Source organism: Astyanax mexicanus, chromosome 7, assembly GCF_023375975.1.
Source record: "Astyanax mexicanus isolate ESR-SI-001 chromosome 7, AstMex3_surface, whole genome shotgun sequence".
Taxonomy (NCBI): domain Eukaryota; kingdom Metazoa; phylum Chordata; class Actinopteri; order Characiformes; family Acestrorhamphidae; genus Astyanax; species Astyanax mexicanus.
The window spans coordinates 2,255,212-2,273,860 of NC_064414.1; the positions used below are offsets into that span (position 1 = coordinate 2,255,212).

Consider the following 18,649-nt stretch of genomic DNA (forward strand, 5'->3'; position numbering starts at 1 on the left):
CTTTATTTTTTGCTGGGTTAAATGTCTACAGTTTAACTTTAAGGCATATACTAGGAGAAATAAGGAGTTTTGACCTAAACAAAAACAGTGTACAAAATAAAACATGTAATAAATAGAATTGCCTCTTCTTTCACCATTGCATAAATTCATGTAGCTACGCATTTTGCGTAACTGGTACGCTTTAATACTGAATTTCTTTTTCCTCATTGTATGGCTCTTTATCAATGCCCCTACTTCTAGCATTTTAAGCCTGTTTTCCACCTGAACATATATATAAATATATATATATATATATATATATATATATATATATATATATATATATATATATATATATACTGTATTTTTCGCACTATGAAGTGCACCAGATTATAAGGCGCATTATTTTTAAAGTCAAACGAGTGCTGGATGTTAATCTACCCAAATTTCTCTCCTTGGCAGCCCAGAGCAATATCAGCTAGCGGTTAATCTCACGTAGCTTGTTTTAACGCAGTAAACATGCAGAATACAGTCTAATATACTCACTTCTGAACGCGAGAGAGCTTTCTAGCGATAACAATTAGGTACATATTTTTTTTTACCTTCAAAATAAGAGCTGACCTATAGCGTGTGTACTAGTATGGGAGTTTTAAACACTGTTACAAACACAATACATTTATTTAGATTGAATTTTGGACAGGCTCTTCTTTTATGAATTTTTTTGCATTTTGAAAGTTTCTCAGTTATGAACCTCTTCATATCTCCGCTTGTTCTGCAGCTGCGTACGGCTCTGGACAAAATCGAGGAGATGGAGATGACCAACAGCCACCTGGTGAAGCGTCTGGAGAAGATGAAAGCCAATCGTAACGCTCACCTCTCTCAGCAGTGACGGGCGTGGCCGCGCTGCACAATCTTAAAGCCCTTAAACTTTCTGGAGTCCAGACTGTTTCTGCCGTTCACTGCAAATGCTGCTCCGCCCCCCGACACACCTGGGAAACCAAAAACACCCCCCTGTTACAGACAGGAAGTCCTTCATCAAAACCAAAAACAGCGGGACGGCTCAGCCCGACTCCGTGAAGAAGGGAGCGTAAACGTGATTGTGGTTAAGAATAGTTTTCCTGCTCTGAATCTGAATCCGGATCTGAATCTGAGGACGGTTGTTGCTGGTATTTTGTGTTTGGAAGCTTTGTATCGTGTCCTTCACCTGGGTTTTATTGCTTGGATTGGGTGCTTGATTCCTCCTGTTTTCCCCTCCCCGATAAGTTGCATGAATGAGTATAAAAGTGTATTTTAAACTAATTTCACTCAGCAGCTCTTACACACTGATATATGTTCACAGCAATGTGCCTTTGTTCACAGGGAAACTAAGGGTTTGCATTATAAAGGAAAAAATCGGTACAGAAGAGAAAAAAAAAAAACCCAAGTATTTAATATAGGGATTTCAGTCATTTGATCTGACTATATAAAACCAACTTTCTGTTCTGGTTTCAATGAGTTTTTGTTTGTTTTTCAAAATATTTAAATATTTCTTGACAATAAATGTGTAAATTGGAGAGTGTGAGTGGAATGTGATTTAGTTTGGAGTGTTTCACTTTTTTTTTAAACTGGTTTTATTTAGAATTAAGTCATTTTTACCATTTTACAGTCAGTTTGTTTAAAGATTAAGTACGCATTCTTATTCAAAGTCACATATACATCAATTAAATTAAATTAAATTAAATTAAAAAAAATACAATTACAGTGCTCTCAAGGCAATATTAACATTACTTTACACATTTTGTTCTCTGTAGTCTGAGGCTATATGTTATTTATTCTAATGTTAAACCCTTAAAGGACAGCTCCAAACAGCAACACTGACTGAAAGACATCAGAAATATTATTCTAACACTTCTTCAGTTTTTCACAGGAATAAAACACGAGTTTGAGTCTGTTTCTCCATGATCCCTCCAGCAGGTACTAGATGAAGAAGAGCCGATCCTCGCAGTAATCCTTATGTAAGGTGTAAAATACGACCCTTGGAGCTTAAAGTGCATCACTGAAATTTAATTCATGAAGTTCCTAAGGCTATGTTCACATTACCAGGCTGAAGTGACTCAAATCTTAATACGTCTCAATCACACACTAAAACAAACTTTCTATAGAAATATTTATTTACTTTAAACATGTAAAACAAGTGAAAACATTTACATACAATCGTTACATTACAAAAGGAGACCAGTCCTGCTCACAGAGTCTGAGATCACCAGCTCTTTGTCAAACCCAGACTCAGGCTGATATTAAACATCAGCAGGACTTTAATACTCTAATCTGGATCAGAAAGCTCGGGTTCAGCATCTCTCGAACACTTTGTAGAGGTCGGGCAGGCTGGCGATCTGCAGGATGCTGCCGTCCTCGCTGCAGCGTGAGGGGGGGCTGAGGAGGGACCGGAACGCCTTAAAGAGAACGTGTTCAACCTTCCACCTCCAGCTCGGCTCAGCGTCCTGAAAACAGCAACATTAAACTCGATCAGTCTCACCCTTATATACCCAAATACAGCCAATCAGGAAAGACCTGTCCCGTGTTTAACTGTTCACTGTGGTTCTGCACTCAATCTATGAGGCTAATGTCGCTAACTAGCCCTGAAACTTCGCTACAGCCATTTTCATGTTCTCTTCATATAAAACACAAAATCACTTAATTACTTAAACTTGTATTGTTCTGTGTATTTGTGTGTAATGTACTTCAGCATATTATACATGAACTCTTGTGAATTTCTTTAACAGCAAAAACGTGTATTTTATACTTTTTGAAGAGTACCCACAATCCTCTGAAGATGTACCACGCAAAAAAAGCACCACAAAAAAGGTAGAAAAGGAGGAGAGGAGTAGAAGGAGTAGGACATGATGAAGAGTAGGAAAGGAGGAGAGGAGAAGAGGAGTAAGGAGGATAAGAGAAGGAGTAGGAGGAGAAAAGTAGGGGAGGAGGAGGAGGTGACTGTAAGGAGGAAGAGATGAGAAGAAAAAGAGGAGTAGGAATAGAAGGAGTAGAGAAGTATAAGCGGAAGAGTAGGAAAGGAGTAAGAATAGAAGAGGAGGAGTAAGAGAGGAGAGGAGGAGAGAAGTAGGAGAGGAGGAGGAGGTGAGGAGTTGGAATGGAGGAGAGGAGGAGGAGCGGAGGAGTAGGAAAGGAGGAGGAGAGAAGTAGTAGAGGAGGAGGAAGTGACTAGAATGAGGAGGAGTTGGAAAGGAGGAGAGGAGGAGTAAGGATAGGAGGAGAAGAGGAGTAGGAAAGGAGGAGGAGGAGAAGTAGGGAAGGAGGATAGGAGGAGAAGAGAAGTATGAGCGGACGAGTAGGAAATGAGAAGTAGGGATAGGACGAGGAGAGAATTAGGAGAGCAGGATTAGGAAAAGAGGAGTCTTAAATTAAAATCTGGGTACTTAATGTCTGAAATTGTCGTAAATTTACTGTAAATTTGCTGTATGTATTAAATTTACAGACGGTGTGTTTAATGCCGATTAGAAAACACATTAGCCTATCATAAACATCTGATCTGGGTAGAGAACTAAGATTAACGGAGAGCTAGTTAAGATTAGCGGCGAGTTAGCTAACATATACATTAGCAGAAAGATAGCTTACGTTACCGGGGAGAAAACTAACAGAATTATTACTTAATAACTTAATAAATTACATTTATTGAGGTGTAAAAAAGGTCTTAAAAAGCATTAAGTTTGACTTTTAAACTGAGGCAAGAACCCTGTAATTTTGTATTGAGGTAAAGTATTCGGTTGTCTGTGATACGGACACATCGCCCAGCACTAGATTATACATTTTGAAGTGGAAAATATAAGATTTGACTACTTATTGCTTCATTTCTCCTCACAGCTGGAGTGAGGAGGTCTGATCTGATCTGGAGGTGGATCTTTACCGGGCCGTCGGCTGCGTCGGGTTCCAGAGTGAACTGTTTCCTGATGGAGTAGAAATGACTGCACTCTTTACTGAAGTCCCGGAAACACTCTCTCTCACTGTCCCAGTTCACCTGATCACACACACACGGTTCAGACACAATTACATACTGTACCATTCACCATGTTTTATTATTTACTGTTTTAATATAATTTAATATGTAAATAATAATTTATAAAAGCAGCAGGATATAAAACCTCTGTAGCGAGTCTGAGGATGAAGAGCGGCAGTCCCTCCATAGCGGGGGTGTAGTTATCCAGCAGGAGCGGCAGAGCTGTCAGATTCCCGTCCTACAGAGGAGAAAAAGAGAGGAACCATTAAAAGAATAGAGCTCTATCTTTTTCTTAATTGAAACCAACAAAAAAAAAAAGTAATAATTATTTTAACAGCGTATTTATTTAACAGCGGACAAGAGTAATCCATGCCTCAAACTGTCACTATAAGAGAATCCATCTTTTTGGAATGAAAACAGTGAGCATTTTTGTGAGGCCAATTCCAAATCCCAAACTGTACATTTATACCCACAAACTTTACATCTATTTGAATGAACCCAGACCTCAAACAAAACCAGTGTTTTTTCTTGTATTATAGCTCCACCTAGTGGTGACAAGGTATGATTGCATGCTTCTCCTATTTAATGCATTCCTAGAATTCCTTACTCAGTTTCTTTCAATTTTAATTTCTTACAATATTTAGTTGCATTTTAGACTGTGTTCACATTATAAGACTGAAGTGATTACCAGACTATTTTTTGTTCAAACCAAAGGAATAAAGCAAAATAACTTAAGCATTTTAATAACCTTTACTCAGAATAAAATTAATATGCCTGTTCTGCAATTTAGAAAAAAGAAAGTTACTGCTTATATATATATATATATATATATATATATATATATATATATATATATATATATATATATATATATATATATATATATATATATATATAGACTCACCTCATCCACCTCCATGGAGAAATAATCCTCCAGCATCTCTGATTTCTTCTTCAGGAAATCTACGATGTACTGAGCGAGTCCCTCTTTAGGCCCGTCCTCCTCCGTCCAGCCGCTCTCCTCAGAGTCCAGCGCCAGCATCGCCAGCTCATACAGAGGGGCGGGGCTCTGCAAAATCACCACAAACTTACTGTACGCTTATAGCACGCATATTATATACACACTTAATAAACACTGAAAATAAATCACTCTGTATATTATATATGAGTTTCACATTTTGAACTGAATTACTGGAATAAAGTAACTTTTCATAAATAAAGTAATTTTATCTACATTTATCACCCATTTAATTAAAAACAATGGATATTCCTTTAAATTAAAAGAAGAGGAATAATACTTACTGACAAACGCAGAACACCGAAGTTTCCAAAATCATAAATTAATATCTGGTAAAACAGCTCCTGACTGAAACACATAAATAAATAAATAGATAAATAAATAAATAAATGAATGAATGAAATCATACTCTTAATAAAAAGCAGCAGAAACAGGTGTATGAGAGTGAATGAAGAGTGAGTTATGCTCATTTGTCAGGAACAGCAATGGTGTTCCCGGGTCAATTTGATCCGGTGCATGTTTAATCCAATTCATATCCAAAATTATCATTATTTTAAAAAATCCAAACAAGCAGTGTGAATATTTTATAACTAACTCCATTACTAATTATTCTATCAATATTCAGTGCAATGGTGTTCCTTACCTCTAACATGATGGTTCAATCAGGATAATCACTCGTTTTTCACTACTTTAATACTTGTGAAAGACCAACATATTACACAAAATAGTTTTACATAACATTAAAACATAACTTTGAAATTTGTTTTAGTTTTTGTTTTTTTGTAAGTTTTATACAAAAAAAAAATCTTTTAACTATTTATATAGATCTTTAAACTTTTAAAAGGGTCAATTTGACCCAGAACATAACAGGAGGGTTAAAAGAGAGTAAAGAGTGAGTGAAGAGTGAGTAAAGAGTGAGTGAAGAGCTAGTAAAGAGTGAGTAAAGAGTGAGTGGAGAGTGAGTAAAGAGTGAGTGGAGAGTGAGTGGAGAGTGAGTGAAGAGTGAGTAAAGAGTGAGTGGAGAGTGAGTAAAGAGTGAGTGGAGAGTGAGTGGAGAGTGAGTGGAGAGTGAGTAAAGAGTGAGTGAAGAGTGAGTAAAGAGTGAGTGAAGAGTGAGTAAAGAGTGAGTAAAGAGTGAGTGGAGAGTGAGTGGAGAGTGAGTGGAGAGTGAGTGGAGAGTGAGTGAAGAGTGAGTGAAGAGTGAGTGAAGAGTGAGTGAAGAGTGAGTGGAGAGTGAGTAAAGAGTGAGTGGAGAGTGAGTAAAGAGTGAGTGGAGAGTGAGTGAAGAGTGAGTAAAGAGTGAGTGGAGAGTGAGTAAAGAGTGAGTAAAGAGTGAGTGAAGAGTGAGTAAAGAGTGAGTGGAGAGTGAGTAAAGAGTGAGTGGAGAGTGAGTGGAGAGTGAGTAAAGAGTGAGTAAAGAGTGAGTGAAGAGTGAGTAAAGAGTGAGTGGAGAGTGAGTAAAGAGTGAGTGAAGAGTGAGTAAAGAGTGAGTAAAGAGTGAGTAAAGAGTGAGTAAAGAGTGAGTAAAGAGTGAGTAAAGAGTGAGTGGAGAGTGAGTAAAGAGTGAGTAAAGAGTGAGTGGAGAGTGAGTAAAGAGTGAGTAAAGAGTGAGTGGAGAGTGAGTGGAGAGTGAGTGGAGAGTGAGTGGAGAGTGAGTGGAGAGTGAGTGGAGAGTGAGTGGAGAGTGAGTAAAGAGTGAGTGAAGAGTGAGTGGAGAGTGAGTAAAGAGTGAGTGGAGAGTGAGTGGAGAGTGAGTGGAGAGTGAGTGGAGAGTGAGTGGAGAGTGAGTAAAGAGTGAGTAAAGAGTGAGTGGAGAGTGAGTGGAGAGTGAGTGGAGAGTGAGTAAAGAGTGAGTGGAGAGTGAGTAAAGAGTGAGTGGAGAGTGAGTAAAGAGTGAGTAAAGAGTGAGTGGAGAGTGAGTGGAGAGTGAGTGGAGAGTGAGTGGAGAGTGAGTAAAGAGTGAGTAAAGAGTGAGTGGAGAGTGAGTAAAGAGTGAGTGGAGAGTAAGTGGAGAGTGAGGTGAGAGCTGACCTGAGTTTGCTCGTGTTCAGCAGGTAGAGTTTGGTGTGATGTTGAATCAGAGACCACTGTGGATTCACACATCCAACAAACGAGTGATTCTGTAGCATCTCCTGCAGACCTGATCACACCACAGACATCTCATTTATTATCGCTCACACACACACACACACACACACACACACACACACACGCACGCGCGCACAGTCACTGATACACACCACGAAACACAGACCCTGGAGGTCCAAACACAGCTTCATGTGATAGTTTTGATTCCACACCATATTTTAGTGACTTTCTTCCCAGGTGTTGTGCCAAATTCTGCCTCCCTGCCAGAATGTGACTCCCTTCAAAAGCAGGGTCTGTTTTATAAACACAGTTCTAAAATGTTCTTACACAACAACTTACGCAGAAACTGGGAGTCATGCGTACCCCTATAAAGCACTGAGGAGAGAGCGGGAAATGGCGGCAAAATGTGGTAAAAGAGAGAATTGCAGGTCAATTAATGAACTGTCCTCACACATCACTTTATACTACACACTGCTGTATTATCTGACCTTTGTGTGTTTGGTCAGTGATCTCGCTCCTCAGCTCCTTTATACTGCTCAGTTTGATGACGCGTCTCCTGGGTGTGCAGGCGGCCGTGAGCTCGGCCTTATCCTCGTCTACATGAGCTCGTTTCCTTCAACAGCAAAAACACTTGAGTGTTAGACTTACAGACGCAGCCCTGTGCTGATCCACATCACCCTAGGAGTGACGAGGAGAAAGAGCGCCATCTACTGTACTGTACCCACCCAGAGAGAGAGCAAGAACAATTGTGCTCTCTCAGGGCTCTGGCAGCTGATGGCAAGCTACATGATCGGGATTTGAACCAGCGATCTACCAATCATAGTGGCAGCACTTTAGACTGCTGGATAAATAATAGGTGTGTTTATCATTTGTGAGCTATTTTATTAATTTATTCTTTGTGTTATGTAAAAAAATATATATTCCTGCTTAACGATCAACTGTTAAAAGACAAGCTGTATATCTGCACTTGCACACGTGTGTCAGTAATGGGGGGTTACTTAAAGTATCTGAGTGCAATCATTAGATTAGGGGTGTCCACAAACATTTGGGAGTGTAGTGTATTGAATACAGTCTCACCTGGGGGGAGTCTCTGATTGGACAGGTTCACAATCAACCTGAAGATCTTTTGAGGCATCCGTCTCGACTTCCTCCAGGACTTCCAGCATTTCTGAGTCTTCAGGCTCGGCTGTGGGCTGGGCAGGAGCCGGGGGGCTGGCGGTGGAGGCAGTGGAGGCAGTGATGGTGACTGAGGCTGGTTTACTCACTGGCTGGAGAAACGCATCCAGTTTCTGGGCTTTACTGTCGGTACGGACCATCTGATGGGCGTAGACCCGTTCCCCTGGTTCTGCTGAGGAGCTGCTAGAAGCCTTTACCTCACTAACGGACGCTGAGAGCCCAGGAAGTAACGTCTGTTAAAGAGAAAATAAAATAAAAAGAGTTTAGTTACATTAGTATTCCAGTAGCAGCAGTTATCATCTTATCAATGAATTTATTACTGCAGTTCTTCTCCTGTCAGATTAACTCTAATTATAATTCTAATTCTCTTCTCTGCTGAAACTGAGACTCAGTCCTTAATCATGTTAATCTGAGCTAAAGGCTAAAGCTACTGTTTCCATGTGGGTCAGCCAGACGTCTTCCTGTTTACGTCTACCAGTTTTCAAGAGTCTTTATTTGAAGGTGTAGAAACAGTACTCACCGCTCTCTGGCTTTTGTATCTGTAATTTCTCTAAAGAAAAGAAAGAACTTATACTTTTAATAGTTACAGAGTTCTCTGTGTTTTATCTGTGTCTTTTTCTAGTTATTATAATGATGAAAGTGTGAATGCTGCTGCAGTAGAGAGTAACAGCAGTATCAACACCATCTGCAGATTAAGGCTTTGGATATTTTTTAAAACTCATTTCTAAAGATCAGTTTATTTCCTTGCTTTTCATTATTTTACAACATTAAAAGTTTTTTTTTTCATTTTTAGTTCATTTGTTTCTCTAAAGGCTCTGGCAGATTATTGCAAATATCCGTACACTAGATTTTGTACCATTTCCAGTTATTAAAATTACATACCCATTTCATTACACACCTGTAATTTTTCTTTTACCTGTGTGAAATAGGTGCGCGACGAGTTGGAGCCGAGCAGTTTGCTCTCAATGTGTTTCTGGATGCTCTCAATGATGCAGTCTTCATGCAGGAAGTGAACCTCATGCTTGGTTGGATGCACGTTCACGTCAATGTTATGGGGAGCAATTTCTAGACTATTAAGAAAAAAAAAAATACAAAAAACGAACAATATGAATACAGAAATGTTTTAAAAATAAGCCAATTTCTGAGAAGAAACACTAATCTTTAGAACAGACACGCCCACTCTGACCTGAACTGACCAATCAGCTCCTTCACGCAGGTATGAGAACAGACCCGACCCTGTTTCACGCCAGATTTACAGAAAACTCAAACTGCACTTTTTATTTTTTATTATTTTTTTTACCAATTTTTCTTAAAGCAGCACTAGGTAGGATTTCCTTGATTTTTGATCTTTTTAAAGAAGTAAAATTACAGCTTGAAACTCACTGCAGCGCTGCATTGAGGTGTAATAGGAGGAATAGCGGTGCTCTCGTGTCTGTGCCGGAGCTCCTCTGAGCTCAAACCAGACTCTGTAAGTTTTCCGAGGCGGCCGCGACCAACGCTCGCGAGAACTGCGACCTGCTTTCCGACCTTAAGTTCTTACAGTTCTACAAGGACTACTGGTTCATTCTTTACAAACTAACATACAGACACTCTGGCAGAAGCTGGAAAGAGACCGAATATGTCTGTGAAAGCCAGAAAACGAGAAAGAGAGACTAATCCGCCTGAAACATTTATTACACTCACTGTAGGGGGAGCCCACGAGTACAAAATCTCAATCCTACCTAGTGGAGCTTTAGGCATTTTAGATGCTCTTTTTTCAAAAGTACACTGTATATTTATGGCCCTTGTTTTTAATAATTTGAAGAATATGTTGTCTATAAATAATTAGTGAAATTGAAGTTGTCCTTCAGTTGTTAAAGATAAAATAAAATGCTGTTAGAACTACTAGGCTGCTCTAATATACAGGATATACAGGCACTGGAACTGAAGCTTGGTCTCAGAAGTATTTTTAGGTATAGAATAAAAAACATATATTGAGATATTGTTTTTTTTTTTTTTTTCCCCCCACGTACATCACCCAGCTCTAACCATAAGCACACTGACCAGTATTCCTCAACCTCTGTCACAAGATAACACCTCACAACTTAAAGAAGTGTGGGGGTTTGCAACCTGTTTTGGCAGGTCAGTGTCAGGTACCTGAGATAAAGGAAAGGATGAGTGTTCTTGGGAAGATACGCTGTGTAGACGGTCTCAATGGCTTTCTTCAAAGCACTGGATTCCACCAAACGATCTGAAAAACACAGAGATTATAAACAGGAACAGGAACTGAAAGACTCATTTACAATACGCCAGGTTCACTCTACGTGACTTTTTGAGTCGTTGTGCTGTTCACACTTACACGACTTGGAAATCGCTGACTCACGTAGCTTCTCTATAAAAATCTCTAGAGTGGAGAATACGCACCTAAAGTGAGTCCAAGATGTATAAAACATATGAAGCAATTGAGTAAAATCAGAGTTTATATATGTCTGATATTTTTAAACTGAAATATGTATTTATGTCCTCAACATAGAATTATATTAAAATGTTTTAACACCACATTTTAAATTCCAGTTATAAACCTTTTAAGCTCAGTGCTCTCTGGATTTAACTCTGTAAAAGCATCAGATCACCAACCAACCAATCAGTTTTTACTGTTTTACTCGGCGTCGGCTCAGCAAAAATGTCTTTTAGTAGTTCACACTACACAACTGAGCAAACGCAGAGAGATCCTCGATTCACCTCCGAGCAGATTTTTGTTTTTGTTGGTGATCAACGAAAAACTGTCAGCAACTGAAAAACTGAGCTAAAATCGTGTCGTGTGAACCCAGAATAATGTTGAAGATTTTAAAGGCTTTACTGTCAGACTCACGGTTGATGAAGAGGATGAGGATGCATTTTTTGACGGAGTAATTTGCATTGGAAATGTATCCTTTCAGTTTAAAGGCGAGCTTCTGATCTTCACACCCCACTTCAATCATCTCTCTGAAAAAATAAATAAATAAATAAATAACCTAAAACAGCATCAGATATATATATTAAAATCTTAAACATAGAGTTAGAGCTCTAGAGTTATTTATCTGAGGAAAGAACTACAGCTCAGATGGTACAGTGGCCTGCAAAAGTATTCATATCTCTTAATTATTATTATTATTATTTATTTTTTTTTTACATTTTGTCACCTTGTTAAGTTTGCCACAACCACAAACTTATTTTTTTTTTTTTATTGAGATGATAAATGTGATAAATCAACACAAAGTAGCACATAATTGTGAAAAGGAACAAAAATATATTTTATTTTATTAAAAAAATATATATATATATATGACGTGAAAAAGTATTTATCCCCCTTTACTCAAGTTTTTAAGAAATTTAACAGAAACTGAGGAACCAGAGGATTATCATAAATTTAGTACATCACATAAGACTTAGAGTTTTCAATTATTTTATCTTATCGTTTTATGAATGTAAAAATCAATATTTCACATTTCACAAAAGACAACTGACTAAATGACTTAACATAGATTTTTTTAAAGATTCAGTGATCACGTTATATTACATAAACAGTATTAATACCTGCTCACAGCCACTCCAAACACAACCCGGATATTGTCTAAAACTGAAGCGTTGGGTAGAGTCTTCACATCCGCCACCATCTCTCCTTGCTGATAACAAAAAAACAAAACAGAAAAAAAACTTTAAACAACAGTACAAACGGCATCATTATAATAAATAATCCTCAAAAGAAAAAAAAAAAGGTTTTACCTTTTTTACAGTAAAGCTTTTCCCAGAGTTGTGAATAGCGTATCTGAGAAAGAATAAAAAGCTAAAATGAAACACTGGCAGAAATTTCTTTATGAGAATTTGCTGTAGATTCAGATCAGAAAACATTATATTATTAATATTATGGAAATTAATGTTAAAGGTAATGAACACACCTACTCATGACCTCCACAATCCGGGAGTATTCTTCACTGGGACTTTTCAGGGCTTTCCGTCGAGTCGGCACGTTATAGAACAGATCTTCCACCTGGGAGAGTAATCAAATAATAATTTATAATATAAATATACCCCGGAATGTGTTTATTATGTATTTATTATAATATAATAATTTATTAATATATGTATGTGTGCAATTGCCTACATTTATTTCACTTTTATCCAATTTAGTGTATATATCTGACTGGGCAAATCTTAACATAATGCTGATTTAAAATTTAAAATGCTTCGTTTAAATCAAATAAATAAAGAAAATGACTGCATCACTGAAACTATCTGGTATTATTCTCATTTTATTAACATGATTTACCGAAATAAGAGTCCCCTGATTTCCAGCACATGGTTTTGGTGGAGCTTTTAGCTTTCCATCACAGTAATTCCCTCTGTAGAGAGAAAAATGAACTAAGATTAGATCAATACAGTAATAAACAGTACAGTATTAAGGTATTAGTAGTAAAGTATTAGTCCTCCAAAATCTCCTGATCTGAACCTGATGAGCTGAGATGGTGATTTGAGGTGATTTAATTGGGATGAGCTGGAGCTTCACAGCAAAGTGAAGGAAAAGCAGCAGCTATTGTTCAGCACCTCCAGGAACTCCTTCCTTAAATGTGCTGAGAAAACTATTCCAGGTGACTCTCCCTCATGAAGACACTGAGATTAAAATATTCACCAAGAGTCTGCAGATCTGTTCCTCAAAGAGAAACGTGAGACTTAGAATAATCTAAAGTATCTGGTTTGAGTCCCGGTCATGCAGCTTGCCATCAGCTGTCAGAGCCCTGAGAGAGCACACACAATTGGCCTTGCTCTCTCTCTGGGTGGGTACAGTAGATGGCGCTCTCTTTGCCCTCATCACTCCTAGGGTGATGTTGATCAGCACAAGGCTGCATCTGTGAGCTGATGTATCAGAACAGAACAGTCGAAATTTCTATATATATAAAAAAAAATTGAAAGTATAAAACATATTCTGGTTTGTATAACACTTTTTGTTTATTAAATAATTTCACATATTCCTGTATAGCTTTAATATAGTCTTCATTTACAATATAGTAATGCATTTACAATGTAAAAAAAATAAAGAAAACACACTGAACAGGAATAGGTTTGTACCAACTTTTTATTGGTACTGTATCTATCCTTTCTTTTGTAGAAATCAGTACATGTAAAGCATTTCGCCAAAATCAATGAACACAGCTAATTGGATGTCTGCTTTGCACTCACATGGTGATTTTTTATAGTCAGAGCTTTTAAATAATTAATTGCTATTGCAATGTAAAAAGTGAGTTTAAGAAAACTATGATATTTAGCCTTCACTCACCGATAAGCACATTTTCCATCCGCTGTTTTTGTAGTAATCGTCACATGGGCGACATGACTAATGCTGGCAAGAGCCTACAGAACACACAGAACATCAACCAAACATCTACTAACATGACTGATCACTCTCTACAGATTAAGTAAAATCACATTATAAACTAAAAAGATAGGTATTTTAGAAACAAATTAAGTGTCTTCTTCTATTTTTTATAAAGGACAACACAAGCAATTTACACATTAAATTATACAACAATACTGGATGTAGAGTGAGGCAGACTTAGGTAGAATGAGGTAGATATCCAACAGGGTCCATATCATACACCCCTACTATGTTTCATACCTCTCCTCTGAAACCGTATGTCGAAATAGACGTGAGATCCTCAAAAGTCTGAAGCTTGCTCGTAGTAAATCGCTCACACACGATTTCGAGGTCTTCTTTCTGTCAAAAAAAAAATCAAGTCATAAAATAATACACAAACATCAAGCGACTGAATTAACCATAACACACCAAGATTAAAACATCTAAATTTCCTCAATAATTTGCTTTAATTCGTTTTTATGTTCGGGTGAACACCAGTTTTCTTGTAACGTACCCTAATTCCAGTGCCGTTGTCCTGAATCTGGATCAGCTTTAACCCTCCCTCCTTCACAGTAACCTGGATGTTGGTGGACTTCGCATCCAGGCTGCAGAAATAAAACAATACCAATAAGTAGATCAGAGATATCTGTATGTTTCTCATCATGTTTAAACATAAAAAAAATTTATATCACTGAAAAGTTACTTTATTTCTGTAATTGATTTCAGAAAGAGAAACTCATATTATATAGATGTATAAAAAACAGAGTGATCTATTTTAAGCATCTATTGTAAGCGTGGGCAGTGTTTTCCCTGAAAATTTTAGATGCACTTGTGTGTGTGTGTGTGTGTGTGTAGGTATGCACTGAATTATTTCCCAGACACCCTTACAGTGCTTAAACAAAAGGTCAAAAGTGTCTACAAAGTGTTTGAAACTTGTATAGTGTACATAGTTTGTACGGTAAGTGTAAATAAAGTAAAACAAATAAATACTTTGCGTGTAAAGTGACTGACAACAGAAACTGCAATTGAGGCAGTTATATTAGGTTTTTTGCTCTAATTAACCATTCCACCTTAAATAATAGCACTGCTCGGCTCACTGTATGGGCGACACAGCACACGCGCCTGACTGTAACTGATGCAGGATTTAAGGTGGACCGGACAGTTGTCAGTTTAGCGCTCTGGCTAATCCCACACTCACCAGTTCTCTATCATCTCTTTAATAGCGTTAGCGGGCCGCTGAATAACCTCTCCCGCTGCGATGCGGTTCACCACGGTCTCATCCAGCCTCCGAATCACCCCCGCCATCCCTCAGCCCCGGAGCAGCGCTTTAACACTCACTATAAACACTGAACAGCCACTACTGTAGTCCTTAAAGCGCGCCACTCCGCGCGGAACTACAGCCGCAGGACCCTTAGGTAGCGATGGAGTTCGCCTGCGGTTGTGCTGCCCGGTACATAGGTTTTCCGTGGCATGAATTTAAGGTGGAAATGCAGCTTTTGACATTTGAACAGTTGGTGTGTTTTGGAGGATACTGACATAGAGTTTATGGTGCATAAACTGATATCAAATATGCGATACATACGTATATGGTTGCTGCCCAAAATTTTTTTACAGGAGTGAGATAAAAAATTTTAAAAAGAGAAATTCGTTGTGAAATGGACTTCAGTACTGGCTACAGTAAAACATAATAATAAATATATATTTTTGTCAAACAGCCCATCTCTAATCTCCATCAGTTTAATTCTAAACACAGTGCATAAATAAAATTATAATTAACATTTTCAGACTTTATTACTCTAAATTTATATATTTTTAGGTGGGATTATTTTACTGGTATAGGTGTATAGGTTAACAGATTTACAATGTAATAAAACCATATTTGAAACTAATAATATTAATGAGGGGCATCATTTTATCAGTTTAATATTTCCACATATATATTAAATTAAATGTCAACATGTAAGATATATGAAAAATAATAAATTAATAAATTGGGATGCTTATGGAAGCTTTATGCTTTATGGGTAAAATAAACGTAGCCGGTTGGACGCATATATAGTTAAACAGCCACACTGGGATATTAAAGGTAAATCCATAAGTAAACAGGAAGAGGGAGAAGAATAGCTGGAAGAACTTAAATCAGGAACAATAGTAGAGGAAAGTGCAGCTCTGTAACGATGATGTATCTGCAGGAACTGGATCTGTGGAAGAAGCTGCAGGAAGGAAGGCTGGGCTGATGATCCTCCTCTGAAGAAAATCATTGGACCAGTTTCTTGTTGTGAAATGATGGGCTGGTATATTTTTTTAGAACTTTAGTTGGGTGGTTCTTGCCTTGAAACTATGTACCAGCCCTACCTGCACACAACATGGCAGATACTGGATTTAATGTAATTAAACCGTACTGAGGTGTGGAACACGTTGAGAAGGTGTGACTTTTGCCTCACCAAATCCAAGTCTGGAGACACAAAGTAGGCAGGTAGGTGAGGACCAATGTGCACAGATAAGAGACAAGCAGTGGAATCCAGCAGGAGAGTGTTTATTTACAATATGTGCAAAAATACACAACGAAAACTGTAAAAATAGAAATCAAATCTAAAATACTCCTGCCTTACGAAGTACAGGTATACTTAACATTTCAACCCTAACCTGTGCCCAGGTGAGCCTTATGTTTCCATCAATGCTTTCCTATTCCCCTCAAGAGTCTAGCCCCACCCTTTACCCTTACCTAATGGACCAAACCATTCCCCTTTAACAGGGGGAAAATCGCCAGTGTATAAAGATAAGTCAGGCAGTGATTATGAAAATAAGGCCTTATGGAATAATGTCGATCAACAAATCAATGCAAAAATTCCTGACACTCCTGACATTTTCCCTTTCAGGTGTAATAAACTATTAAATAAATTGTTTAAATAATTAATTACCCTCCACCTGTCAGAATTACAGTTGGGACAGGTTTATAGGTAAATATAACAGGTAGGGTTGCCACCCATCCTGTAAAATACAGAACGTCCTTTATTTGGCAATTAAATGTGCATCCTGTATTGAACCAATATACAAAGCGATCTGTTCTTATATATATAATATATAATATATATATTTATACTGTAGCAACACCTCAGCAACCACCTAACAAGACCTACAGTACCAGTCAAAGGTTTGGACATGCCTCTTTTCATTCAATGTGTTTTTTTTTACATTCAATATTGAAGACTATATTAAAGCTATACAGGAACACATACTGTATGAATTATTCTGTAAACAAAAGTGCCATACAAACCAGGATCTGTTTTATAGTTTAGATTCTTCTGAATCACGTTTCTCTTAGAGGACAGATCTGCGCACTCTTGGTGAGATTTTATTCTCAGTGTCTTCATGAGCGAGAGTCACCTGGAATAGTTTTCTCAGCGTCTTGAAGGAAGGAGTTCCTGGAGGTGCTGAAAACAATAGTTGCTGCTTTTCCTTCACTTTGCTGTGAAGCTCCAGCTCATCCCAATTAAATCACCTCAAATCACCATCTCAGTTCATCAGGTTCAGATCAGGGGATTAATGTGGAGGACAAATAATTTTTTTTTAATGCTGTTTACTACATAAACCCATACCTGTTTTCATGTCTTTAGTATTAAAATCTACAATGTAGAAAATACATTAAATAAAGAAATAGAGAAAAACATTGAATACATTGACTATATAGTATTTACTGGTACTGTATGTATATAGCAGTAAAATGTGATCTGAGCTCTCTAGTTAAAACTCTAGTTAAAACTCAGGTAAGAGGAGCAGTGTGAGGAGTGGGGGAGGTGGAGTGAAGAGCCCTGAAGTAGAGTCTGAGACGAGCATGAATATGAAGTAATACAACATGCCAACGTTTATTACTCACTCTGCAGAACACACAAAGCATGAGCCAGAAGTGTGTTGACCTTCTTTCAGTTTAATATGAAGATGTTTCAGGGTAAACACTGGCACAGACTGTCGAGAGATAAAACCAGTGCATTGTGGGATTTTTACCCTGAGGTGAAAGCTGGTAATTTTCCAAAAGTATAACTTTTGCTGTTGGAAATCACATGACTGTAACAATAACGGCAGCAGTGTCAGTGCTCTATAGCCGCAGGTACTGCAGGCCGTGTGAGATCACAGCTCTGAAAGCTGAAACTGAAATACCGGTTCTGGACAAGCAGAGACCCGAGAACCACAGGCCAGAACCGCCTGAACAAATACTAACAAATACTTACTTAAGTTACCTGATTTAAGAAGAAATGTATGTATGTTATCTATACTTAAATAGAGTAATTATTTTCACATTTTCACTTTCAATTATCTATACTTTTTCTCCTTACATTTTAAAAATAGTCTCGTTAATCCTATTTAATTTCAGCTTGATTTCATTCCAGATTCTCATCGTTCAATAAAACCCCTATCCAGATAAATCTCTGCATCCAGATAGAGTGAATCTGATTGTGATTGGATGTAGAGAAGTATAAACATATACCATTCAGATTCCCTATTGGTTTATACTGTGATCCATCACACCTCCACCATAACCCCCCCCCCCCACACACACACACACACACACACACACACTCCAGCACAAACATAGCAGACGTATGTAGTCTAGTATGCAGATGATCTGTGCAGAGACACAAGAGAACTCCAGACAAACTCCAGTCCAACTAAACTTTAACTTTAATATATTTACATTCTACTGTACATAAAATACAATCATTATAAATAAGCATAAATGCAGCTAAAACAGGGAACAGCCTAGTGCATCCCAAATTATATCAACCATAACATTTTAATAGAACGTTATAGTCATTATGTTATATTATCTTTTAGAAAAAAAATAGGGGGAGGGGGATCAGCTAAATGTAATGTAATATGTTACAAGGAAACTTTATAGAAAATAAATATGCCCATTTTTGTATGCCACGTGTGTAAGGTGATAAGGCTTGTATAAACAATTATGATACAAGCTAATAGTTTAAAATGAGAACGCATTGTGAAGGTCAGCCTTTGTCTCAAATAT

At 37.7% G+C, this 18,649-nt stretch overlaps 2 protein-coding genes across 16 annotated transcripts in view; one reads left to right on the forward strand and one right to left on the reverse strand.

The window, feature by feature from the left end:
- lrrfip2 (leucine rich repeat (in FLII) interacting protein 2) overlaps positions 1–1,532 on the forward strand; it is a 40,415-nt gene extending 38,883 nt beyond the window's left edge. For all 14 annotated transcript variants that reach the window (XM_049481783.1, XM_049481787.1, XM_049481786.1 and 11 more), the window contains one exon: positions 758–1,532. In XM_049481783.1, the coding sequence (XP_049337740.1) occupies positions 758–868 (111 nt within the window). In that variant the 3' untranslated portion in view covers positions 869–1,532. The remainder of the gene's footprint in view (positions 1–757) is intronic.
- A 579-nt stretch (positions 1,533–2,111) lies between these two features.
- Positions 2,112–15,064, reverse strand: mlh1 (mutL homolog 1, colon cancer, nonpolyposis type 2 (E. coli)). 2 transcript variants are annotated; one of them, XM_022685240.2, is made up of 20 exons: positions 14,825–15,064; positions 14,141–14,231; positions 13,888–13,986; positions 13,549–13,622; positions 12,544–12,616; positions 12,173–12,264; positions 12,000–12,042; positions 11,811–11,899; positions 11,107–11,219; positions 10,392–10,485; positions 9,172–9,325; positions 8,157–8,488; positions 7,568–7,692; positions 7,419–7,454; positions 7,023–7,131; positions 5,276–5,339; positions 4,878–5,042; positions 4,119–4,211; positions 3,884–3,994; positions 2,112–2,459 (listed from the first exon to the last, which is right to left on the reverse strand). In XM_022685240.2, the coding sequence occupies exons 1-20, from the start codon at positions 14,929–14,931 to the stop codon at positions 2,307–2,309; spliced, it is 2,217 nt and encodes a 738-aa protein (XP_022540961.2). In that variant the 5' UTR covers positions 14,932–15,064; the 3' UTR covers positions 2,112–2,306. The 2 variants fall into 2 exon arrangements, with proteins under 2 accessions (XP_022540961.2, XP_022540962.2); XM_022685241.2 differs by lacking the exon at positions 7,419–7,454 and having other exon boundaries at positions 14,825–15,055.
- Positions 15,065–18,649: the final 3,585 nt, after the last annotated feature.